Raw genomic sequence first — 20,073 nt, forward strand, 5'->3', positions numbered from 1 at the left:
TTTGTTAGTCTCTAAGGTGCCACAAGTCCTCCTTTTCTTTTTGCGAATACAGACTAACACGGCTGCTACTCTGAGCTCTTTGGGATGAATGCTTCCTCTGTCTCTCTAGGGAAGGGAGGAGGCTTGGCAATGGGCGTTCCCCTCGGTGTAATCTGTGGGCCCTGTTGGGGTCTCTCTCTGCCCCGCTAGGGAAGGGAGGAGGGTTTGGCTATGTGTGAAGACCCCTCAGTGGGGTAATTTGGGACCTGTTGCTATCTGTGCCCGGGGGGCAGTAGTGTTCAGATGTGTGAGGTCCCCTCAGTGGGGTAACCTGTTGCTCTGTGCCCCTGGAGGGAATGGGGGGGGGGAGGTTCAGACCCCTGCAGGGGGACCGTTGCTCTGTGGCCCAGGAGGGGATGGGGATGGGGATGGAGGGCCGGGCACGCGCAGCCGCTCTGTGCCCCCGGGGGAGGGGCGGGGGTGAGGGGATTCGGCCATGCGCTTCCTCGGGCCGCCCCCTCCATGCGCCCTCGGGCGGAGGAAGCCGCTTCCCCGTCTCCGGGCGGTGCCTCGCTGGGGAACGCTCTGCTCGGGGCCGGGGCCCTCTTGCGCCCCTGCTCGGGCCGGGGAGCCAGTGGCGGGGCTGCCTGCCCAGCTCTCCGAGCGCGCCGGCTGGGGCGGTCCCGGCTGCCGTCCCTCCCCTCCTCTCTCCAGCCTGCGCCGGGCCGGGAGTCGCCTCCAGGTCCAGGAGCGAGAGCAGGCACGGCGGAGAGCCCGCTGCCGCCCCTCGCACCATGGCCCGCTGCGCATCCGCGGCCGGGCTCGGCTTCGTGCTCCTGCTCTGGAGCGGGGCGCTTTTCCTCGCCGCCTCCCCGCAGCCCCAGCCGCCGCGGGGCAGCGTGTGGTGCCCCAGCCGCTGCTTGTGCTTCCGCACCACGGTGCGCTGCATGCATCTGATGCTGGAAAGCGTCCCCGCCGTGTCGCCCCAAACCACCATCCTGTGAGTACCCCCCCCCCCTCCCCGGGCGGGGGGGCTTCGGCAGCCCGAGAGGGAGAGAGGCCGGGAGCTTCCCGCCCTGAATGTAGGGAGAGGCCTGGAGGGGGCAGCAGGAGGGTCTCAGCTGGGGCGGAGGGCACCGTGCAGCAGCCGCCACGACCCTTTGTCTCTAGCCTCTCGGGTTGGAAGCCCCGATCACTGGGCTGCCCTCTCCCGCTGGAGTCTTTTGTTAGCTCCAGGGGAGACTGATTTTAGAGAGCCGGGGGTGAAGCAGCTCCCCCCCCCCCCCCGTTCTGGTAGCTAAGGCTGTGGTCAGTGACTTGCTCGTCGGTTGTCTCTGCCTGGTGCATTCCTCTCTCGCTTTTTTGGTGTCTTCCCTCTCGGTCTGATTATCTGCAGAAGGCACCGAGGTGCTGCACGGCTGAGCTTGGCCCGCTGCCGTGTGGCTTCCCCCCTCGAGGCCTGGAGCCAGCGGGGCGAGTGGTGGTGAAGTCACTCAGCGGGCTCCAGTTTTCCTTTCTTGGATCATTTCATTAATTATTCTCAGCAGCATCTTTCGGAGGGAGGCGAGCTGCGGAGAGCTGGTTTAAGAAGCTGTTGCTTCACCATTGGAGACTTGGCTTTGATTCGCGTTTTTATGTGAAAGGTTTCGTCGCACTCCACCCAGCCCTAAATGTTTTCGGTTGAACGCGCTTTTTGGTTGCTTTCAGAAATCAGGCTGTTGAATTGTAGAGCTACTGGATTTTGGTCAATCCGTGTGGATTTGTAGATGTTCTTAAATAAAAGTAATCGTGAAACATGGTATTTTGTATCTAATAACAGCCGTTGGTTTTTAAAGTGTATATGATTCCTAAAATGTTTTCACTGTGACTCTTACTAGTAGCTTGGTACAGTATATTTCATTGGTGGCAATGGATCATTTGGGAATGTCATACTTTTGGCTGAATTTTAAGCAGCAGCGTGGACATATAATAATACACAGGGGCCAAATTCTATACGGAATCATACCCAATACAGGCCAAGGCCCCAATCTTGCAAAGATTTGTGCAAATGCTTAACTTGATGAAGTGTGAATGGTCACATTTATGTCAATGGGATTAACTCATTGCTGCTAAAAGAGTTAAATACATGCATAAGTCTTTGCAGAATTACGATTCAGTTGATTTCAGTGGAATTGCATGGGGGTGAAAGCCAGTAAAGAATTTGGTCTAAATATTTTTGACATTGATTTTTTTTTAAAGAAACCAGTTTTAACCTTTCTGCCAACACCCTTTTAATAAAAAAGAGAATCCATACAAACCACACACACTTTGATTTAGAGTTCATTATGAGAAAAGGATTAGCTCCATTAACCCATTTGTATGTTTCTTGGGCTACAGAAACACTCCTAAAAAGAAAAGCAGTACTTGTGGCACCTTAGAGACTAACAAATTTATTAGAGCATAAGCTTATGCTCTAATAAATTTGTTAGTCTCTAAGGTGCCACAAGTACTGCTTTTCTTTTTGCGAATACAGACTAACACGGCTGCTACTCAGAAACACTCCTGGAACTAATTCCTGCCCTCACTTACACAAATGCAACCATGGAAAACCTAGGAGAGCAGAGCGTGGCCTTGGATATTTTCTGCATGACCTTCAATATGACAACATATTGACTTGTGGCTTTCAGTTATTTTCAGAAAGCCATGCTGCATTTCAGACTCTAAATATCTTAATGTACAATTATTTCACATTTCTGATTCCCTCTTTGGCACAATGTGAACCCTTTTGTCAGGATTGGAGCAGTCCTGAAGTAGCTGTAAAAGTTTTAGTGAACAACACAGGAAGTGGGTGGTTAATGTTTCTTGCATTTGGAACTAAGTACATATACAGAGCACATTTTATATTGGTCATTGAGCTTTACACAATTTTCTGTAGTCATGTGTTGTGAATCATCTTGATTTTGTTTTGTTTTTTTAAATCCTAACAATAGGGATGTGAGTCTAAGAGGTTTGGATACATGGCAAAGATATTGATGCGTACAACAGCAAAATATATTAGATTAAAACTGGACAAGGCAGAGCTCTCCTCACCAGGGATATTTATAATTTGTGAGTAAGTAAGAGGAAAATATATGAACAATACAAACATTATATTTGTCTAACCTCTCCAATATCAAACCCTCTAGTCTCTCAAATTTGTGTAACCGTTCTAGCCTATGATGTAGTAAAGGACATTTTTTAAAAAAAGGTTAACATTTAAATATTCTCAATTTGGCTTAAAGCAACTGTTCTCAAAGTGTGGCCTATAGTCTGCTGGTGGTCTGTTGAGCTCTTACTATTCACATGGTGATGACTGTCCTCCTTGTTTCCACCTACTATATCACCATTAAAAGGCAATTAGAAATATATCAAGTACTTTCCTAATAATACTTTTCCATATAAGCAATTTCTGTAGCTGCTACAGTTATGTTATGTGATGGTGAATGGGAAGGAGGTGGACCATAAGATACTCTTACAGTATGGAAAAGTTTAAGAATCCCTTGGCACAGACACTGATAAAATTGATCTAATAAGCCGTACCTTGAAGATCTCCACTGGATATGAATATATCAAAAGTAATATTTTTACCTGTAGCTCAAAGATGTACACTATGAATACTTATAATTAATTATTACATACGTTTCTGAGGTACTTATTGCGGTAGTGTCTAGGCACCAAATGGTTTACATAATTATACCTCACCTGAGTGCTACTTAGTTTGCTAAAAGTATGTACTGTAAACTCTCACAGAAATTTTATGCTTTTATGGAGACACGTCGTCACCCAAGTAGGACGAATGTTATGAACCTCCACCTTCAGCAATGGCTTATTTTTTTAGCATCAAAAATAAAATACATTTAAATCACTTTCAGTTTGTGAATCATCAGATTATATCTCTTTCTTTTGGAATAAGTATTTTTAAATGCATTAAAGACTATAAGATTGGCAAGGTTGCAAACAATGTGATGTGAACCTTGTCCGTTTTGAACTAGACTGAGCCAGCTAACGCATTTCACAGAGGTAAGGACAATAGAAATCTGTAGAAATTTTCCAGCCAAATCTATAAAACATCTGTCAGTATCTACCTGTTTACCTTCATTTTCTATTCTATTTAGCTATAATTTTATATTAGTGTCATATTTAGTGTAAGGCAATACAAATAATTTGTCCTGCATGGCAATGATAGCTGGATTGTTTCAAAGTATTAATTAATTGATTTAATTTAAATACATTCATTCTTGCTAGAACAGGAACATATAAAAATCCTGCAAACAACACTACTGGAGTCTTAGCATGTTTTCACTGGAAGCACTTTATTTGCCATTCTTACCTTATCTTTTTTTTCCCTCTTAATGTATGGTTCTACTCTGAAAAGTGACTCTGTAAAAATGGCGTAATGGGATTTCCTTGTATATTGTGTCTCATTGATTTCCAGAGCTCATTTTTTTAAGTTTATAACTGCCTCTCCATGGGAGCTGAGAGCTGAGCTGTATTCTTTCTGGCTCACACATCACTTCCAGTGGTGGATTAAAACAAAATGGACCTGGATACAATCCAGACAAATGTTCCTTTCACAAATCAAATGTCTTCCTTCTTCAAAAGTGCTTGTTTCAGTCCCGGTTTCTTACCCTTCTGCTTCCCCATTTTCTGACATTGCCATTTCTGTACTCCATAATTGGAGATCCATATTCTAGCTTTGACAGGTTTCAGAGTAGCAGCCGTGTTAGTCTGTATTCGCAAAAAGAAAAGCAGTACTTGTGGCACCTTAGAGACTGCTTTTCATATTCTAGCTTTGATTCACACAGGCAGACTCTTACGCTAGTGCAGTCCTACTGAAGTCTATGGAGCTCTGCATAAACACATTTCACCTGAGTGGATCAAAGTGCAGGATCATTTTTATTACTGACCTTGGCACAAAAAGTGGGAGTGTGCTAATAAAGTTTGCAGATGATACAAAGCTGGGAGGTATTGCCAATTCGGAGAAGGATCGGGATATTATACAGGAGGATCTGGATGACCTTGTAAACTGGAGTAATAGTAATAGGATGAAATTTAATAGTGAGAAGTGCAAGGTTATGCATTTAGGGATTAATAACAAGAATTTTAGTTATAAATTGGCGACACATCAATTAGAAGTAACGGAAGAGGAGAAGGACCTTGGAGTATTGGTTGATCATAGGATGACTATGAGCTGCCAATGTGATATGGCTGTGAAAAAAGCTAATGCGGTTTTGGGATGCATCAGGAGAGGCATTTCCAGTAGGGATAAGGAGATTTTAGTACCGTTATACAAGGCACTGGTGAGACCTCACCTAGAATAGTGTGTGCAGTTCTGGTCTCCCATGTTTAAAAAGGATGAATTCAAGCTGGAGCAGGTACAGAGAAGGGCTACTAGGATGATCCAAGGAATGGAAAACTTGTCTTATGAAAGGAGACTTAAGGAGCTTGGCTTGTTTAGCCTAACTAAAAGAAGGTTGAGGGGAGATATGATTGCTCTCTATAAATATATCAGAGGGATAAATACAGGAGAGGGAGAGGAATTATTTCAGCTCAGCACCAATGTGGACACAAATGGGTATAAACTGGCCACCAGGAAGTTTAGACTTGAAATCAGACAAAGGTTTTTAACCATCAGAGGAGTGAAGTTTTGGAATAACCTTCCAAGGGAAGAAGTGGGGGCAAAAGATCTATCTGGTTTTAAGATTCTACTTGATAAGTTTATGGAGGAGATGGTATGATGGGATAATGGGATTTTGGTAAGTAATTGATCTTTAAATATTCAGGGTAAATAGGCCAAATCCCCTGAGATGGGATATTAGATGGATGGGATCTGAGTTACTATAGAAAATTCTTTCCTGGGTATCTGGCTGGTGAATCTTGCCCATATGCTCAGGGTTTAGCTGATTGCCATATTTGGGGTCGGGAAGGAATTTTCCTCCAGGGCAGATTGGAGAGGCCCTGGAGGTTTTTCGCCTTCCTCTGTAGCATGGGGCATGGTTGACTTGAGGAAGGCTTCTCTGCTCCTTGAAGTCTTTGAACCATGATTTAAGGACTTCAATAGCTCAGACATGGGTGAGGTTTTTCATAGGAGTGGGTGGGTGAGATTCTGTGGCCTGCGCTGTGCAGGAGGTCGGACTAGATGATCAGAATGGTCCCTTCTGACCTTAGTATCTATGAATCTATGAATCTATGAATCAGGTCTTCTGTGTGTCCCTGGGCTGTGTCGCAGTTCAATGTCTGCAGCTCCTTGAATCTACTTTCGCTCCATCCCTGGTTCAGGGAATACCCTCTCCAAAATAGCTTGTAAAGCTAGTACCCTCTCATCCTTCTAGTGGCATCTTCAAGACCCACTTCTTCCTGATGCCTACAGAAAATCTCCAAATAAATGACTAAGTAGAGTACGGTGGGAATTGCTGATATTTATTTATATTTTAAAAATTTAAATGATTCAGAACCATCAGGTTGTGCATATGGCACTTAAGTAGATGTGTGCTCTTACTACTGTTACTCTTGTCCTCCCTTTCCCTAGTTGCATTTTATCCTAAATTTAATAATAAGTTCTTTGCGTCAAGGGTGTCATTCTGTGTTTTGTGCTCATGATTTGGGGCCTTTGAATGCTGCTGTAATACAAATAATAATAGGTTTCAGAGTAGCAGCCGTGTTAGTCTGTATTCGCAAAAAGAAAAGGATTACTTGTGGCACCTTAGAGACTAACAAATTTATTAGAGCATAAGCTTTTGTGAGCTACAGCTCACTTCATCGTTAGTCTCTAAGGTGCCACAAGTACTCCTTTTCTTTTTACAAATAATAATGTATCTTGCCTTAATTTACTCCCGATCATCTCCAGTAAAAAAGATTCCACAGGCCAGATTCTGCTCTCAATTACACCTGTGCAGCCCTATTCTGATCCTCATAGTTTTTTTCCTTGGCTACACCCAGGTAGTCCCAGTTAAGAAACTCGGGTTGTACAGGTTTAATTGAGTTTACTGTAGCTGGAATTCTGAGGGTGAATAAGAACAGAATCCAGCTCGCTCTATCATAGCTTTGTTGGCTATTCATTGTGAACAGGACTAAAAAGTAGTAAAAATTTCTTGCACAAGTGGATATGGCTTGTAATGCACATAGAGTACAGATCTATTAAACATAAAGCTGCCATTTATGCAAAGTCACTTTCTTAGTAGAACTATATTTTTATGACAATATTTGAAACATTTGTAAATCTTACATTGGGCTCTGTGCATTTAGTACAGCCTATCTTGTCTCTTGATGTAAGAAATACTACAGCACAGAATGTGTGCTTTACAGATGTCCAATTTACCAGTATATTAGAGGGATGAATCTAGTGAGTCCATAAAGTGGTATGCATTTTAGGTATCAACAAGGTTGCAACTGTTTTCGCGTGTGGTTGCTGCTTTAAAAATTCTGAAGGTCTGTAATTGTTGTTAGTACCTATTAGTTGACAGGTCACAGATTATAGGACTTATTGAAGTAGGATATCATATTAGCCATATGGTTAAAGAGGCTGCCTCTTCATCTTTGCTATCAAATTTGATATTTGAGCCATAGTTTATAATTGGGGCTTGAAAAATTGGCTTACCCAGTCACCTGGTTTCAGTAGGAAGCTTTTGTCGATGAGTGCCATTAGCTTCAGCAGATGGTTGCAAAAATAAGCATCCAATTGTAAATTGAGTGTAAACTGATGTAGTGCTAACAACGAGGAGTCTTTGTGGCACCTTAGAGACTAACACATTTTTTTGAGGCATAAGCTTTCGTGGGCTAAAACCCACTTCATCTGGGGTGTTAGTGCACGAAAAGCTTATGCCCAAATAAATGTATTAGTCTCTAAGGTGCCACAAGGACTCCTCATTGTTTTTGCTGATACAGACTAACACGGCTACCACTCTGATGTAGTACTATCTTCCTAAGTCTGCTGATGCCTCTGCTACAGCTCAGTTTTTTGGCTGTAGAATGATAAGTGACTAGTTATGTCAATTTTCATTGCCTCTACTGGGAAGTCCAAAGGAAGCAGTGAGATTCACTAGAAACAGATCAGTTTCAATCTGCTGCTTTTGAAAATTGGGAGCAACAGAGGCAGGCACTAGAGCTATTCACTGGGTAGAAAGATTCAAAAATGGATGCTTGGGAAGGGATACTGGAGCAGAGGCACAGCCACCCTCCCTGCCCCAATCACAGGAGCCAGGGGTAAGGGTAAGAGTAGTGAGATCCCTAATGCTTGCAGCACTCAGGAGATTGTGGGTTTGAGCATTAGGGGGACAAAGGTGTTTGGGGCAGTGGGTCTAAACTTTTTTTTAAACACCTGTTAAACAAAGGCTGATATGAAAGGTAAGCATAATGCAAGGAAGGCACACTGATAAGTATCCCAGCATCCTCCCCTTTCCCAGTAGCTCATGTTGTCTTCTTACCTGGGAGGTGCTGCTCATTAGGTGGCCCTGTATCTTTTTAACTGATATTTAGCAGGTAAATTTAGTCCTCTGGCTATTTAGTGTTTGGTAAAATTTTCAAGCTCTCTCTTTGTGTGAATTGATTGGTCTGAAGGGAAAGTAGTTGTTAGTTGGAAAAGAGAATTGGTACTGAGAGGTGATTTTGGGAGTTGAGGAAACAGAAAGTACAGGGGAGGAGGTAGATGTAGGGAGAAAACGAGAAGAGACTGAGGCTATGGATACACTAGAGAGCTTATAGCGGCTGTAGCTATGTTAACGGAAAAAGCTCTCCTGGTGATATGAGCTCTGGTGGGGACAACGCTAGGTCGGTGTAACTTATGTTGCTCATGGGGTGGCTAACACACCTGAGTGACATAAGTTATATCAACATAAGTGGCAGTATAGATATAGCCTGAGGAAGGCAGAAGGAAAGAGAAAACAGACAGTAAAACCACTGCTGGAGAAGATACACTGTGACATAGTATGGGAAACAAAAGAGGAAAACATGGTGGAATGAAGTTAAGAAGAGAAATAAGATAGAACTAAATGAAAAGAGAAGTAGTTAATTACATTTAAAATAAAGATATTAAATATACTCTTAACTAACAATCTGTAGCAATTACACAAAAAATACATTTTATTCTTTGGTTGCTTGCACAGGTATTTTTCACCTTGTTTGAAAAGACTAGAAGATGCTGGGTAAATTTTCCAAGCCCTGATTGCATGAAATAATATAGAAATTTAAAACATTCTTTTTTAAAAACAAACTTTTGATAATTTTTTCTCAGGGGATTTCTCTGTCAAAATTGTAATTTTTACAAATATTTCATTTTGGGTTTATATATTGATATTCTTGGTAAAGATGGAAGGTAAGGATTGCCCCATAGTCAGAATACATCTATAATACATCAGTCCATATTTTAGTAGCTAAAACAAAAGGAGTACTTATGGCACCTTAGAGACTAACAAATTTATTTGAGCATAAGCTTTCGTGAGCTACAGCTCACTTCATTGGATGCATTCAGTGGAAAATACAGTGAGGAGATTTATATACACACACAAAGAACATGAAACAATGGGTTTTATCATACACACTGTAAGGAGAGTGATCACTTAAGATAAGCTATTACCAGCAGGAAGGGGGGGAGGGAAGGAGGAAAACCTTTTGTGGTGATAATCAAGGTGGGTCATTTCCAACAGTTAACAAGAACATTTGAGGAACAGTGGGGGGTGGGGTGGGGGGAAGAAATAACATGGGGAAATAGTTTTACTTTGTGTAATGACCGATCCACTCCCAGTATCTATTCAAGCCTAAGTTAATGGTATCCAGTTTGCAAATTAATTCCAATTCATCAGTCTCTCCTTGGAGTCTGTTTTTGAAGTCTTTCTGTTGAAGGATAGCCACTCTCATTTCTGTAATTGAGTGACCAGAGAGATTGAAGTGTTCTCTGACTGGTTTTTGAATGATATAATTCTTGACGTCTGATTTGTGTCCATTTATTCTTTTACGTAGAGACTGTCCATTTTGACCAGTGTACATGGCAGAGGGGATTGCTGGCACATGATGACATATATCACATTGGTAGATGCGCAGGTGAACGAGCCTTTGTTAGTGTGGCTGATGTGATTAGGCCCTATGATGGTGTCCCCTGAATAGATATGTGGGCAGAGTTGGCAACGGGCTTTGTTGCAAGGATAGGTTCCTGGGTTAGTGGTTCTGTTGTGTGGTGAGTGGTTGCTGGTGAGTATTTGCTTCAGGTTGGGGGGCTGTCTGTAAGGAAGGACTGGCCTGTCTCCCAAGGTCTGTGAGAGTGATGCGTTGTCCTTCAGGATAGGTTGTAGATCCTTGATGATGAGTTGGAGAGGTTTTAGTTGGGGGCTGAAGGTGATGGCTAGTGGTGTTCTGTTATTTTCTTTGTTGGGCCTGTCCTGTAGTAGGTGACTTCTGGGTACTCTTCTGGCTCTGTCAGTATGTTTCTTCACTTCAGCAGGTGGGTATTGTAGTTGTAAGAATGCATGATAGAGATCTTGTAGGTGTTTGTCTCCGTCTCAGGGGTTGGAGCAAATGCGGTTATATCGTAGAGTTTGGCTGTAGACAATGGATCTGTGGTGTGATCTGGATGAAAGCTAGAGGCATGTAGGGTAGGAATAGCAGTCAGTAGGTTTCCGATATAGGGTGGTGTTTATGTGACCATCGCTTCTTAGCACCGTAGTGTCCAGGAAGTGGATCTCTTGTGTGGACTGGTCCAGGCTGAGGTTGATGGTAGGATGGAAATTGTTGAAATCCTGGTGGAATTCCTCAAGGGCTTCTTTTCCATGGGTCCAGATGATGAAGATGTATATTTTGAATACTATAGGTCTGATCCTGGAAACATTTATGCTTATGCTTAACTTTCCTCACTGTGACTAGTCCATAGGGTTCTGAACCTGTAAAGATGCACACTTGTTATGGGACTATTTATAGTGAGTAACAATAAGTGTGTACAGGATTTGGGCTAAAACTTTATTTACTGGAAAACTACAGTTGTAAAACTACTTTTTATAATATACATTGCTCAGGTGAGAAATTTATAATGATTTATATGTTTGGAAGGGTTGCTGTATAAAATAATAGGGTTTCTGATGAACTTTTCCTCCCTTTTTAAAAAAAAATGAAATGGCTGGTCCCATTTGCCTTAACCATTTGGTTCCACTCTGAATCTGATTAAAAAAAATGTTACAGACTTACTACTGTAAACATGGACAGAAATTCAAAACAATCCAGAGAGATGGTGAGATGAACTAAAATGGAATGACTCAAATGTGCTGAGGTTGTTTTTTTTGTTCATCCTCTTATCCTGCTGCTGGATTTTGTTTCTTTTTGCTATGGAACTATTACTGTTAACAAGAGCCAACTGATTCCATTACAAATAAAACTGAACGAACATCTAAGTTACAGCAAATAAAACAAGGATTCCCAAACTGTGTTTTTGATAGTGCAGGCTTCCCTGTGGTCTCTCATGGAGATCTTCATGAACTACCATTGGCAGTGTGTGCTCTCAGCCTCTTGTCCTTGTTTGCCTAATCTGTGCTTATATGGCACTTCTTTGGGGCTAGGATTTATGAGTTTGTAAAGTGCCCAACATGGGCCCCCAATCCTTGTTAAGGTCTGTGGGTGCTACTGTAATACAACTTTTAGAATAAAGAAAAGGAGTACCGGTGGCACCTTAGAGACTAACAAATTTATTAGAGCATAAGCTTTCGTGAGCTACAGCTCACTTCATCGGATGCATTTGGTGGAAAAAACCTTTTAGAATATTATTAAGCACTACACAAAGTTATGAAGAAGTAAAAGAGTTCAGAACAAAGTTGTGTCCTCTCTCTGTTCCCCTGAGTTACAAAAGGGAACTCTATTGAAAAACATTGGGATATACTCTGCTACCTTTTACTCTGATTTTACCTTAATGACACTTTGCCAATACCCTCTTTCTCCGTGGGGTCCTGCTGTTTTGTTAATGTACTTTCTTTAGTTTTTCCTTTTCTCTTTCCAGTTACCACTCCCCCAAACCTTATGGAATGTTCTGACTCCAACATTCCTTCCTTCCTTCTTAAAAAGGATACCAAGCATAACATTCTACTTGCTGCCTGTCTAGCAGAAGAGGGGAAAATAATATCACTCAATATATGCAGTGTTATATTTATAGTATTGGCCACTTTTAATGGGGACCATGCTCAGTGTTTATTTAGCATTAGGTACATTGGTGCACATAGTATCCTTTTATTAGTCAGTTTGCCTCCTTCATTCTTAGAGAGCAATAGAGTATCTTTAAATGATTTTGATACTGTTTTCCAACAGATTTTATTCTGCTATTTGGCTGTAAAACATATCTGTGACCCTTAGTGGCGTACATTTAAAGATTATTTGTATAAATGTGTCCAAAGTACCATAACCTTTAAACTTTGTCTTAACTGAGGTTTTAACATGTTTTATTTGGTGGTCTTCTAGAGAACTTTTTCCTCTTGGTATTTTTTGAAAATACTTTCTAAGTGTACAGAGTTGCATGGTCCTAGCACTCAGTCAACTCTGAATAGCTCATTCGAAAATCTGTTTAAATGAAAATACTTTACCGATGTGAAGAAGGAAGACATAACAAGCAGATGGTGCAGTGTACATTTGGGTGAGAAACCAGCAAATCCATATTTTTATTGGTTTATTGCTGAGCGGTTGCTTAACGCAACAAGCTGCCTTTGAGCAATGTTGTAACTCTTGTTTCTGAGATCTGATCATTGGAATCATGATTGTGGAAAAACAGCTTAGGCCAGGTTTTGACAGCAACTTTCCTTGATTACATCCTGGAGAATAGACAAGATCATTGGATATTTTAGAAAGGGTCAAATTACAATATGAGTTGCTGGTTACTTGCCCTGACTTGGAGGCATTTTGTCTCCATAGTAAAGGACCCAGACAATTGTGTTCAACAACCAACAAGGATGAAGTTCCATCTTGAGGTTGTTATGCAAAGTTCTCACAGAGCATCAAGATCCATTGTTAGTGTGACCAGCTGGAACTTGATTAAGTAATGATCAGGGCACTTATTTCCTCTAAATTGGAATCTCATCAATAATTTACTGAATTAAACTAAATTGATGTAAACCAAGTTTAAACCAATTTAAGTGTATCTACACTGGGGTTTTCACCTGTTTAAGTTTAAAAAATAATTTTAGCTAGTTCAATTTTATGTGTAGACAAGGCCTGAGACTGAAAAGACAACAGGCAGGAGTATGGTAGTTATGAGCATGTTTGGTTTTACTGCCCACCCAAAAAAATATTTTTTAATAAGGGAAACAGAAACTTCCTTCCCCGCACCCCTTCTTAAAACAAAAACAAAAACAAAAAACCCAAATCCCCCTCCCGGCATTCCATTCAAAGGGTGCTCTGTCAGTAAATTGTTTTTTTTTTAAACATAGTCAAAACAATTGAAATTAAAAATGCCCTTTTTAATACATGCCATGACCCATTCCTCTTATTTAAAAAAAAATAAACAAAAAACCCTCCCCCAGAAAGTATTCCCATTTTAATCATTGCATACCGTTTGTGTATGCTTTACATCAGTGGTTCTCAACCTTTCCAGACTATTGTACCCCTTGTAGGAGTCCCCCAAGTTAAACCTCACTTAAAAACTACTTGCTTACAGGATCAGACATAAAAATACAAAAGTGTCACAGTACACACTTACTGAAAAATTGCATACATTCTCATTTTTACCATATAATTATAAAATATAGAAATTGGAATATAAATATTGTACTTAAATTTCAGTGTATTGTATATAGAGCAGCATAAAATCATTGAATAAAATGTTAGTTTGTACTGACTTCACTAGTGCTTTTTATGTAGCCTGTTGTAAAACTAGGCAAATATCTAGCTGAATTGGTGTACCCCCGGAAGACCTCTAAGTACCACCAGCTGAGAACCACTGCTTTACATTCTATATCCTGTATAGCTAACATATTTACTGACCATGTGTAATCAGGAACTGATCAGAGCATCTTTCTTTTTCTGTGCCTCTCTGTTCCCTGCAGAACACAGGGCCTTCACCATCTTCCATCTTTGCCAGTCTCCTGCTGAAGTCTTAGCTTCTTCCCATGTCAATCAGAACTGCTGCTCACTTATTTGAATTCATGTTTGGCTGCTGACAACCTATTTTCTGTCAAGACAAAAAATATTTTTTTCTTCTTTAATTGGTAATATTTTTGGACTAATTCAGTTCCGAATATCAAAATTAGTCTGAATCAAAATAACAGTTGTTTCTTGATTATTGGAATATTTTTGAAAAATATTTAAATCATTTAGGAGCCTAAGTTCCATTTACTTTCAATGGGACTTAGGCTCCTAAATGACTAAATCACCTAGACACTTTTCAAAATTTACCCAATAGAAATCATTCAAGATAATGTAATGATTCCAGGATGCGTGGTATAAACATGTAGCTATTGTTTCATACATTAACTGGTGTATTACATATTAGCTAATTGTCCTTCTCACTTCTAGTCAATAAACTTTATAATAAAGCAGCCTTTCCAACTCTAGGTCTTTTCGGGTGAGGACTGTCTTTTTGTTTTGTACTTGTACAGCACCTAGCACTATGGATTTCTTCCTCCTGAGTGTTACTGGAATACAAATAATATAATTATGTAACTGTTTTTACTTGCAAGGCAAGTTATTGTCAGTAATGATTTCTTATTATTAGTTATTGTCAGTAATGATTTCAGAGGTATATGGCCTCTTGTGGGTGCCTTAGTATCTATGTCAGGGGTCTAAAGTCCCGGCCCATGGGCCATCTCCGGCCCTAGAACCTCCGCAATGTGGTCCGTGGAGGAGAGACGAATGCAGCCATGCTGCTGGCAATGTCTGCTGCAGGTGCTGCCCCCCACAGCTCCTATTGGCTGGGGAAGAGGGATAGAGATACCATCACTAGTTGCTGGGCAGAATCAGCCATGGAGACAGCATCACTTTTTTCCACAATGAATATAAACAAGTCAAAATACTGAACACAACTATCTGATGCACCCCTTGCTGCAATCCTGAGGGTTTCAACTGCTCAGTCACTGAGGCCAAACATCAACAAACCGACAGAACTGAAGTGTTGCCAGGTATCTGGCAAACACTAAAAACTCTCTGGCAGGCGAAAAATTGTATAAAGTTGTATGACAGTTTTATTATTTCTGAGAAATTCGAAAGAAAAATACAATATAAACATTTTCTTTTCTGAACACCATCTTCAGTGACTGGGAGGATTTGAGGACTGGCCCTGGCCCTAAGGTAAATTGAGTTTGAGACCCCTGAGCTATGTGAAGAAAAGAAACTTGCTTTCATAGTCCGGTAATATTCACAATCTGGACACTCCAGACAATTCAGGTATTTCACAAAACAGTTTTTCATGAAGTTTCCTTCACTTTTTTCTCTGGATTCCATTTGGAATGGGATTTTTAATACTATTAACATATGATCTCTATCTAACTTAACTTGCCTGTATATAATTATTGCTCACATGGTTTATATTCTGCTTATTTCTCTTCTACTCCCCCATACTCTTCCTAAGAAGTATGATTGAGTATGTATCTGAAGACTAATCCTAAATGTTCATCTGTCATAGAAATGAGAATGTACGTTCGTAAGATTATGTAAAGACAAAGTATCTTTGATTTATTTATTGGTAGTTGAAATAGAGTCTTCTTTGAAAAGTATCTTGATAACTTTGAGGACTATATTTCAAAATTCTGGTTCGTCCAGATTTAATTTAAGAGGTATTAGATAAAACAAATGTGCGGGCATAGTGTGTCTTTTAAAAAAAATCTTTGTGTCCACTTACTGTGTATCTGGAGCAAGATCTGAAAATAAGTAGAAACCTATTGCATCTGGTAAATGATTTTTCTATAGCAACCTGAACTTTGTGGCATTCATAGCATCTGTTGAAATTTAACTTGGAGCTAAAAGAGACACTCATTAACATTTTTTTTAAAGGGGGGGAAAAACCCTGTGACTAATACGCAGTTAAAAATAGATAAGTACTTTCCAATTGCTCCTTTTCCATATTAGCAATTAATATAGCTGTTGCAGGAATATTGCATTATCATGAGCAGGAAGTGGGGCTGGCTGAAATTTTTCATGCACAATTTTCCCTTTGAAAAATGTAGTTTTGTCACTGGCTGCTGGAATAGTGGTGTTTCCACCATTCTCCTGTCTCCCAAGTCTCCATTTTGAAATCTCCTCCTCTGTGAATAGCTCCAGTACCTATGAATCTGCAGCTGCTTGCAGCTTTCCCAGAAAATGCTGCATGAAACTGACTTAATTCATGTCAGTTTCTGAGAAGGTTCCCAATAGCTGCGATGAATACTGCTAAGTATCTTTTTGCAGTGTTGTAGCCCTGTTTGTTCCCAGGATATGAAAGAGACAAGGTGGGTGAGGTAAAAACTTGTATTGATCCAATGTCTGTAGCTGGTTAGCACCAATAAAAGGTAAGTATCTGGTCAATTGTCAATCTACTACTTGGGAAAGCTGTGAGCAGCAGCAGAGGCAATGGAGCTGTCTCCCTGCAGATTTTAGAAGACAGCAGTGAATCAGTTTAATGTTCATTTCACATCTGGGAGGTTATCTTTGGAACTTAAAGGGAAGACACTTTGGATGCAACTCTCTGGTCACCTCTGGCAGCTCAGGATCTTTGTGGTGGGACAAACTAGCTGTAGCATCATCTTAAATGCCTTTGCCTGATTTCCCCTATGGTTAATCATTACGTTCTCCTAGTTCTGTATCAGTGCAAACTAATCACTCAGCATTCTGGACAGATATCTCATAATGCACTGTTCTGCCACTCTGCTCTATGCTCTATTTTTTCTCACGGTGCATTATGGGATGCATACTTAGAAACAACAGGAACTACGGGTCTTGGGGTCAAATTAACAAACTCCTTATTTTTAAAATAACATACTCCTTAAAATTATTTCTTTCCTGTCAGTGTATACTGATTGCTTGCAAATGAAAGTGTGGGTGAATGGATTTTGAGCTGTGTGTACTACAGTATTTAATATTCGTACTGGAAAGAAATTCTCAGTTTATTCTCCAATACAAGTTTTTCAATAGGTGAGAATGCATTTTGGATTAAAATGTAGTTTAACACCCCCCCCCCCCCATATTTCATAGCTGAGAAACTAATTAGGAGGGTTTTAGAAGGGTAGTTGTGTTAGTCTGTATCAGTAAAAAAAACAAGGAGTCTTTGTGGCACCTTAGAGACTAACAAATTTGTCTGGGCATAACAACGAGGAGTCCTTGTGGCACTCAATAAATTTGTTAGTCTCTAAGGTGCCATAAGGACTCCTCGTTGTTTTTAATTAGGAGGGAATACTTTTTCTTATTAATATTTTGAGTTTTAGATGCTTGGCTATGCATGATGTTCACAACTATGACACTTTAAGAAGGTCATCTACTTACTATGTTCTGTTTCTGGGCAACTTCTTGAGAAATCTTATCTATTTCAGCATAGTATATTTAGTATAGTAAAGCTACGGTGTGCCCGTTTGATTTATTTAAAATACACCTATCCCTTGCTTTAGGCACAAATGGAACATTTTAATTACAGAACAGAGATTGTACCAACCTCACAGTTAAAGAACCCAGACACACCTAAAGGAAGGCTGTGTTTACACTACAGAGTTTACAGTGTAATAGCTGTTCTGTTGCAGCTGCGCCGCTGTAAGATCGCTCGTGTAGCTGCTTTAGAGCTCTCCTGTTGGCATAATTAAACCATCCCTGATGAGCAGTGGTAGCTATGTTGGCGGTACCATTTCTGCCACTGTAACTTATGTTGCTCAGGAGGGTGGAATATTCATAACCCCGTGGGACATAAATTTTGCGGACATAAGTGGTTGTGTAAAAATGCCCAAATACTGCCCTTAATACCTTATGCCCTAGGGGAAGCACAAGAGAATAAACTGGCTTTGTAATTTGACTTCACGATCCTCAAATTTGGGCTCTGTCAAATAAAGAGATGGGCAGAAGTGAATTCCACAGTTGAGGACCCTCTTGTGAAACTCTCTTGAGGATCCTTCTGTTCTTTTCCCTCCTTCCTCCGCCACCAATTAATACCGATGATTTTTTCATATCTGGCCCAAGCTTGTTACCGCAAAGCTGCTGTCCTGTCTGCCTCTCCCCAGGAGAAGAACAACAGACAGACAAAAGGGGAGACTTTTTTCAATTTTAAAAAGTTCTAGCCTTCCCATTGGCTCTTTTGGCCAGGTGCTCACTCACTTCCTTTTACCTATGCATATCAGTGAGACTCTTAGATCAATTAGAGAACAGCTACTAAGAGGGATTTTATAGCTGCTGGCTGGCTGGGTGTTCATAAAAGGGAGCTCCTCCACCCCTCCTCCCATTCTCTTTTATCACAGTATATCTTCATTTATATGGAAGAATGAACTTTGTGTATTGTCTTATACCGCTTTGGTGTCATTTAAAAAAAAAAATAACAGACAAAAGCATTTGTATGTGTACAACTGCTTCTTCCTGCTATTTTATGTTTCCCTTCTTTGTTTACTGTAATAAAAGAATTGCAGGAGATTATAATTTACTTTAAAACATGTAGTCTCCTATTTCTGTTTGGCTTGGATTCAGACAACTTGCATGACTACTTCCCCTTTTACCCACATTTTGTATGTATAACCAGTTGTTGGCTGAACACTGATGATACTATCATGGCTTTGTTTGCTAGCAGGAAGAAGGTAGACAACTTAGACTAAATGAATTTGATAGCCTGAGGCTGTCAGTATGTAAAACGATTAACAACATATACAAGACTAGCAAAGTCTTCTTTGAAATGACGGACACATCTGTGGAATCTGTAACTGTCAGGTTTTCCACTTGTCCTTATGCTTTTTTGCTAAGCAATTTAGACTTACTTTTGGGGGGCAAGGGATGAGAAGAGATACGTGAAGGGGAAAAGTTTCAAATGTATGATATAGTTTAGTCCTACTTTTTATAACATAGATGAAATGTATTGGGTGTCAATAATATCTTTCCAGTATGGAAAGCACTGTACAATATGATAAAAAGCAATAATACATCAACATTCTATTTCCTAAATGTAAATATGAATGTAGAATGTAAGGTAAATTGTTACATGATGAGAGAACTGTAGCTTTAAAGCTGTTATAGTAGAATTGTTTTTTGTTCGTAAACTTTTATTGTTAGGACAGACAAGGCAAGCATAACATGGTCTTTCTATTGGTCTCTTTTTATTACCACATATATTTTTGCCTTTCAAAAAGCACCCTGCTAGGGTATTTTATTGATCACTCATTTCTATTTTCAGGCAGACAGCACTGCTGTTTGTGAGAGTGAATTCTCCTTTCTGGAGCTGCAGCAGGAGCATGGGGAACTTTGCCTCATGTTGCTTCTTAACCACAAATGTAGCCCAGGGTGGGATTTAGTGGGCAAATGTGTCCTTTTCTCCTGTCCCTATTGCTAGAAATCGAGTCTGGGGGTGTAAGCCACAACATATCTATACCCTCTTTCCTACTGAGATAGGCAGTGTTAGCATAAAGATGGTACGAAGCATGTGAATAAGTGGCAGTCACCATACAATGCGGTCTCCTTTCCCAACACCCTTAGATGACATCATCACTGAATCTTCTCCTCCCCTGCCTTGTGGGGACAGAAAGAGCCATTACCAGGGCACTCTTTCTGTGGAGATAAGAATAGTTGTGCTATGGAAACATCTCACCTTGCACAGGTAGAAGGAATTGCTAACCAGAATGACATTGGGGTGTGCTTGTGTGTAAGAAGACCTCCTGTCCTAGAGATTCCTGAGCAAAGGAGCTGTTCTTTCAGCTTCCTATGCAAATCAGAGGAGCTCTAGTGTATGCCAGCCACAGTCTTTTCCCTTCTCGTGTTGATGAGTCTTTCACATCTGCTTAGTTCCTCCATGGGTGACCAAGCTGTGGTACACTGGTACCTTCTAAAACCAGGCAGGCATGGAGATTTTGACTGAGGTGGAACCTGTGAATGACTGCTTCTCCTTGTGGGTTTTGGGATAGAGGCTTCTCCTCATTTCATCATTATTGTTCATTTTTGGCAATACCCACAACTGCCAAATAGAAAAAA

The 20,073-nt window shown here is 40.7% G+C and overlaps 1 protein-coding gene across 1 annotated transcript in view; it reads left to right on the plus strand.

Moving 5' to 3' along the window:
* The first annotated feature begins 540 nt into the window (after nucleotides 1–540).
* The window catches only part of PXDN (peroxidasin), a 141,440-nt gene continuing 121,907 nt past the window's right edge, over nucleotides 541–20,073 (plus strand). Inside the window, exon 1 of the mRNA XM_043510316.1 lies at nucleotides 541–979. Coding sequence (XP_043366251.1) covers nucleotides 774–979 — 206 coding nt within the window. The 5' untranslated portion in view covers nucleotides 541–773. The remainder of the gene's footprint in view (nucleotides 980–20,073) is intronic.

Source organism: Dermochelys coriacea, chromosome 3 (assembly GCF_009764565.3).
Source record: "Dermochelys coriacea isolate rDerCor1 chromosome 3, rDerCor1.pri.v4, whole genome shotgun sequence".
NCBI lineage: Eukaryota > Metazoa > Chordata > Testudines > Dermochelyidae > Dermochelys > Dermochelys coriacea.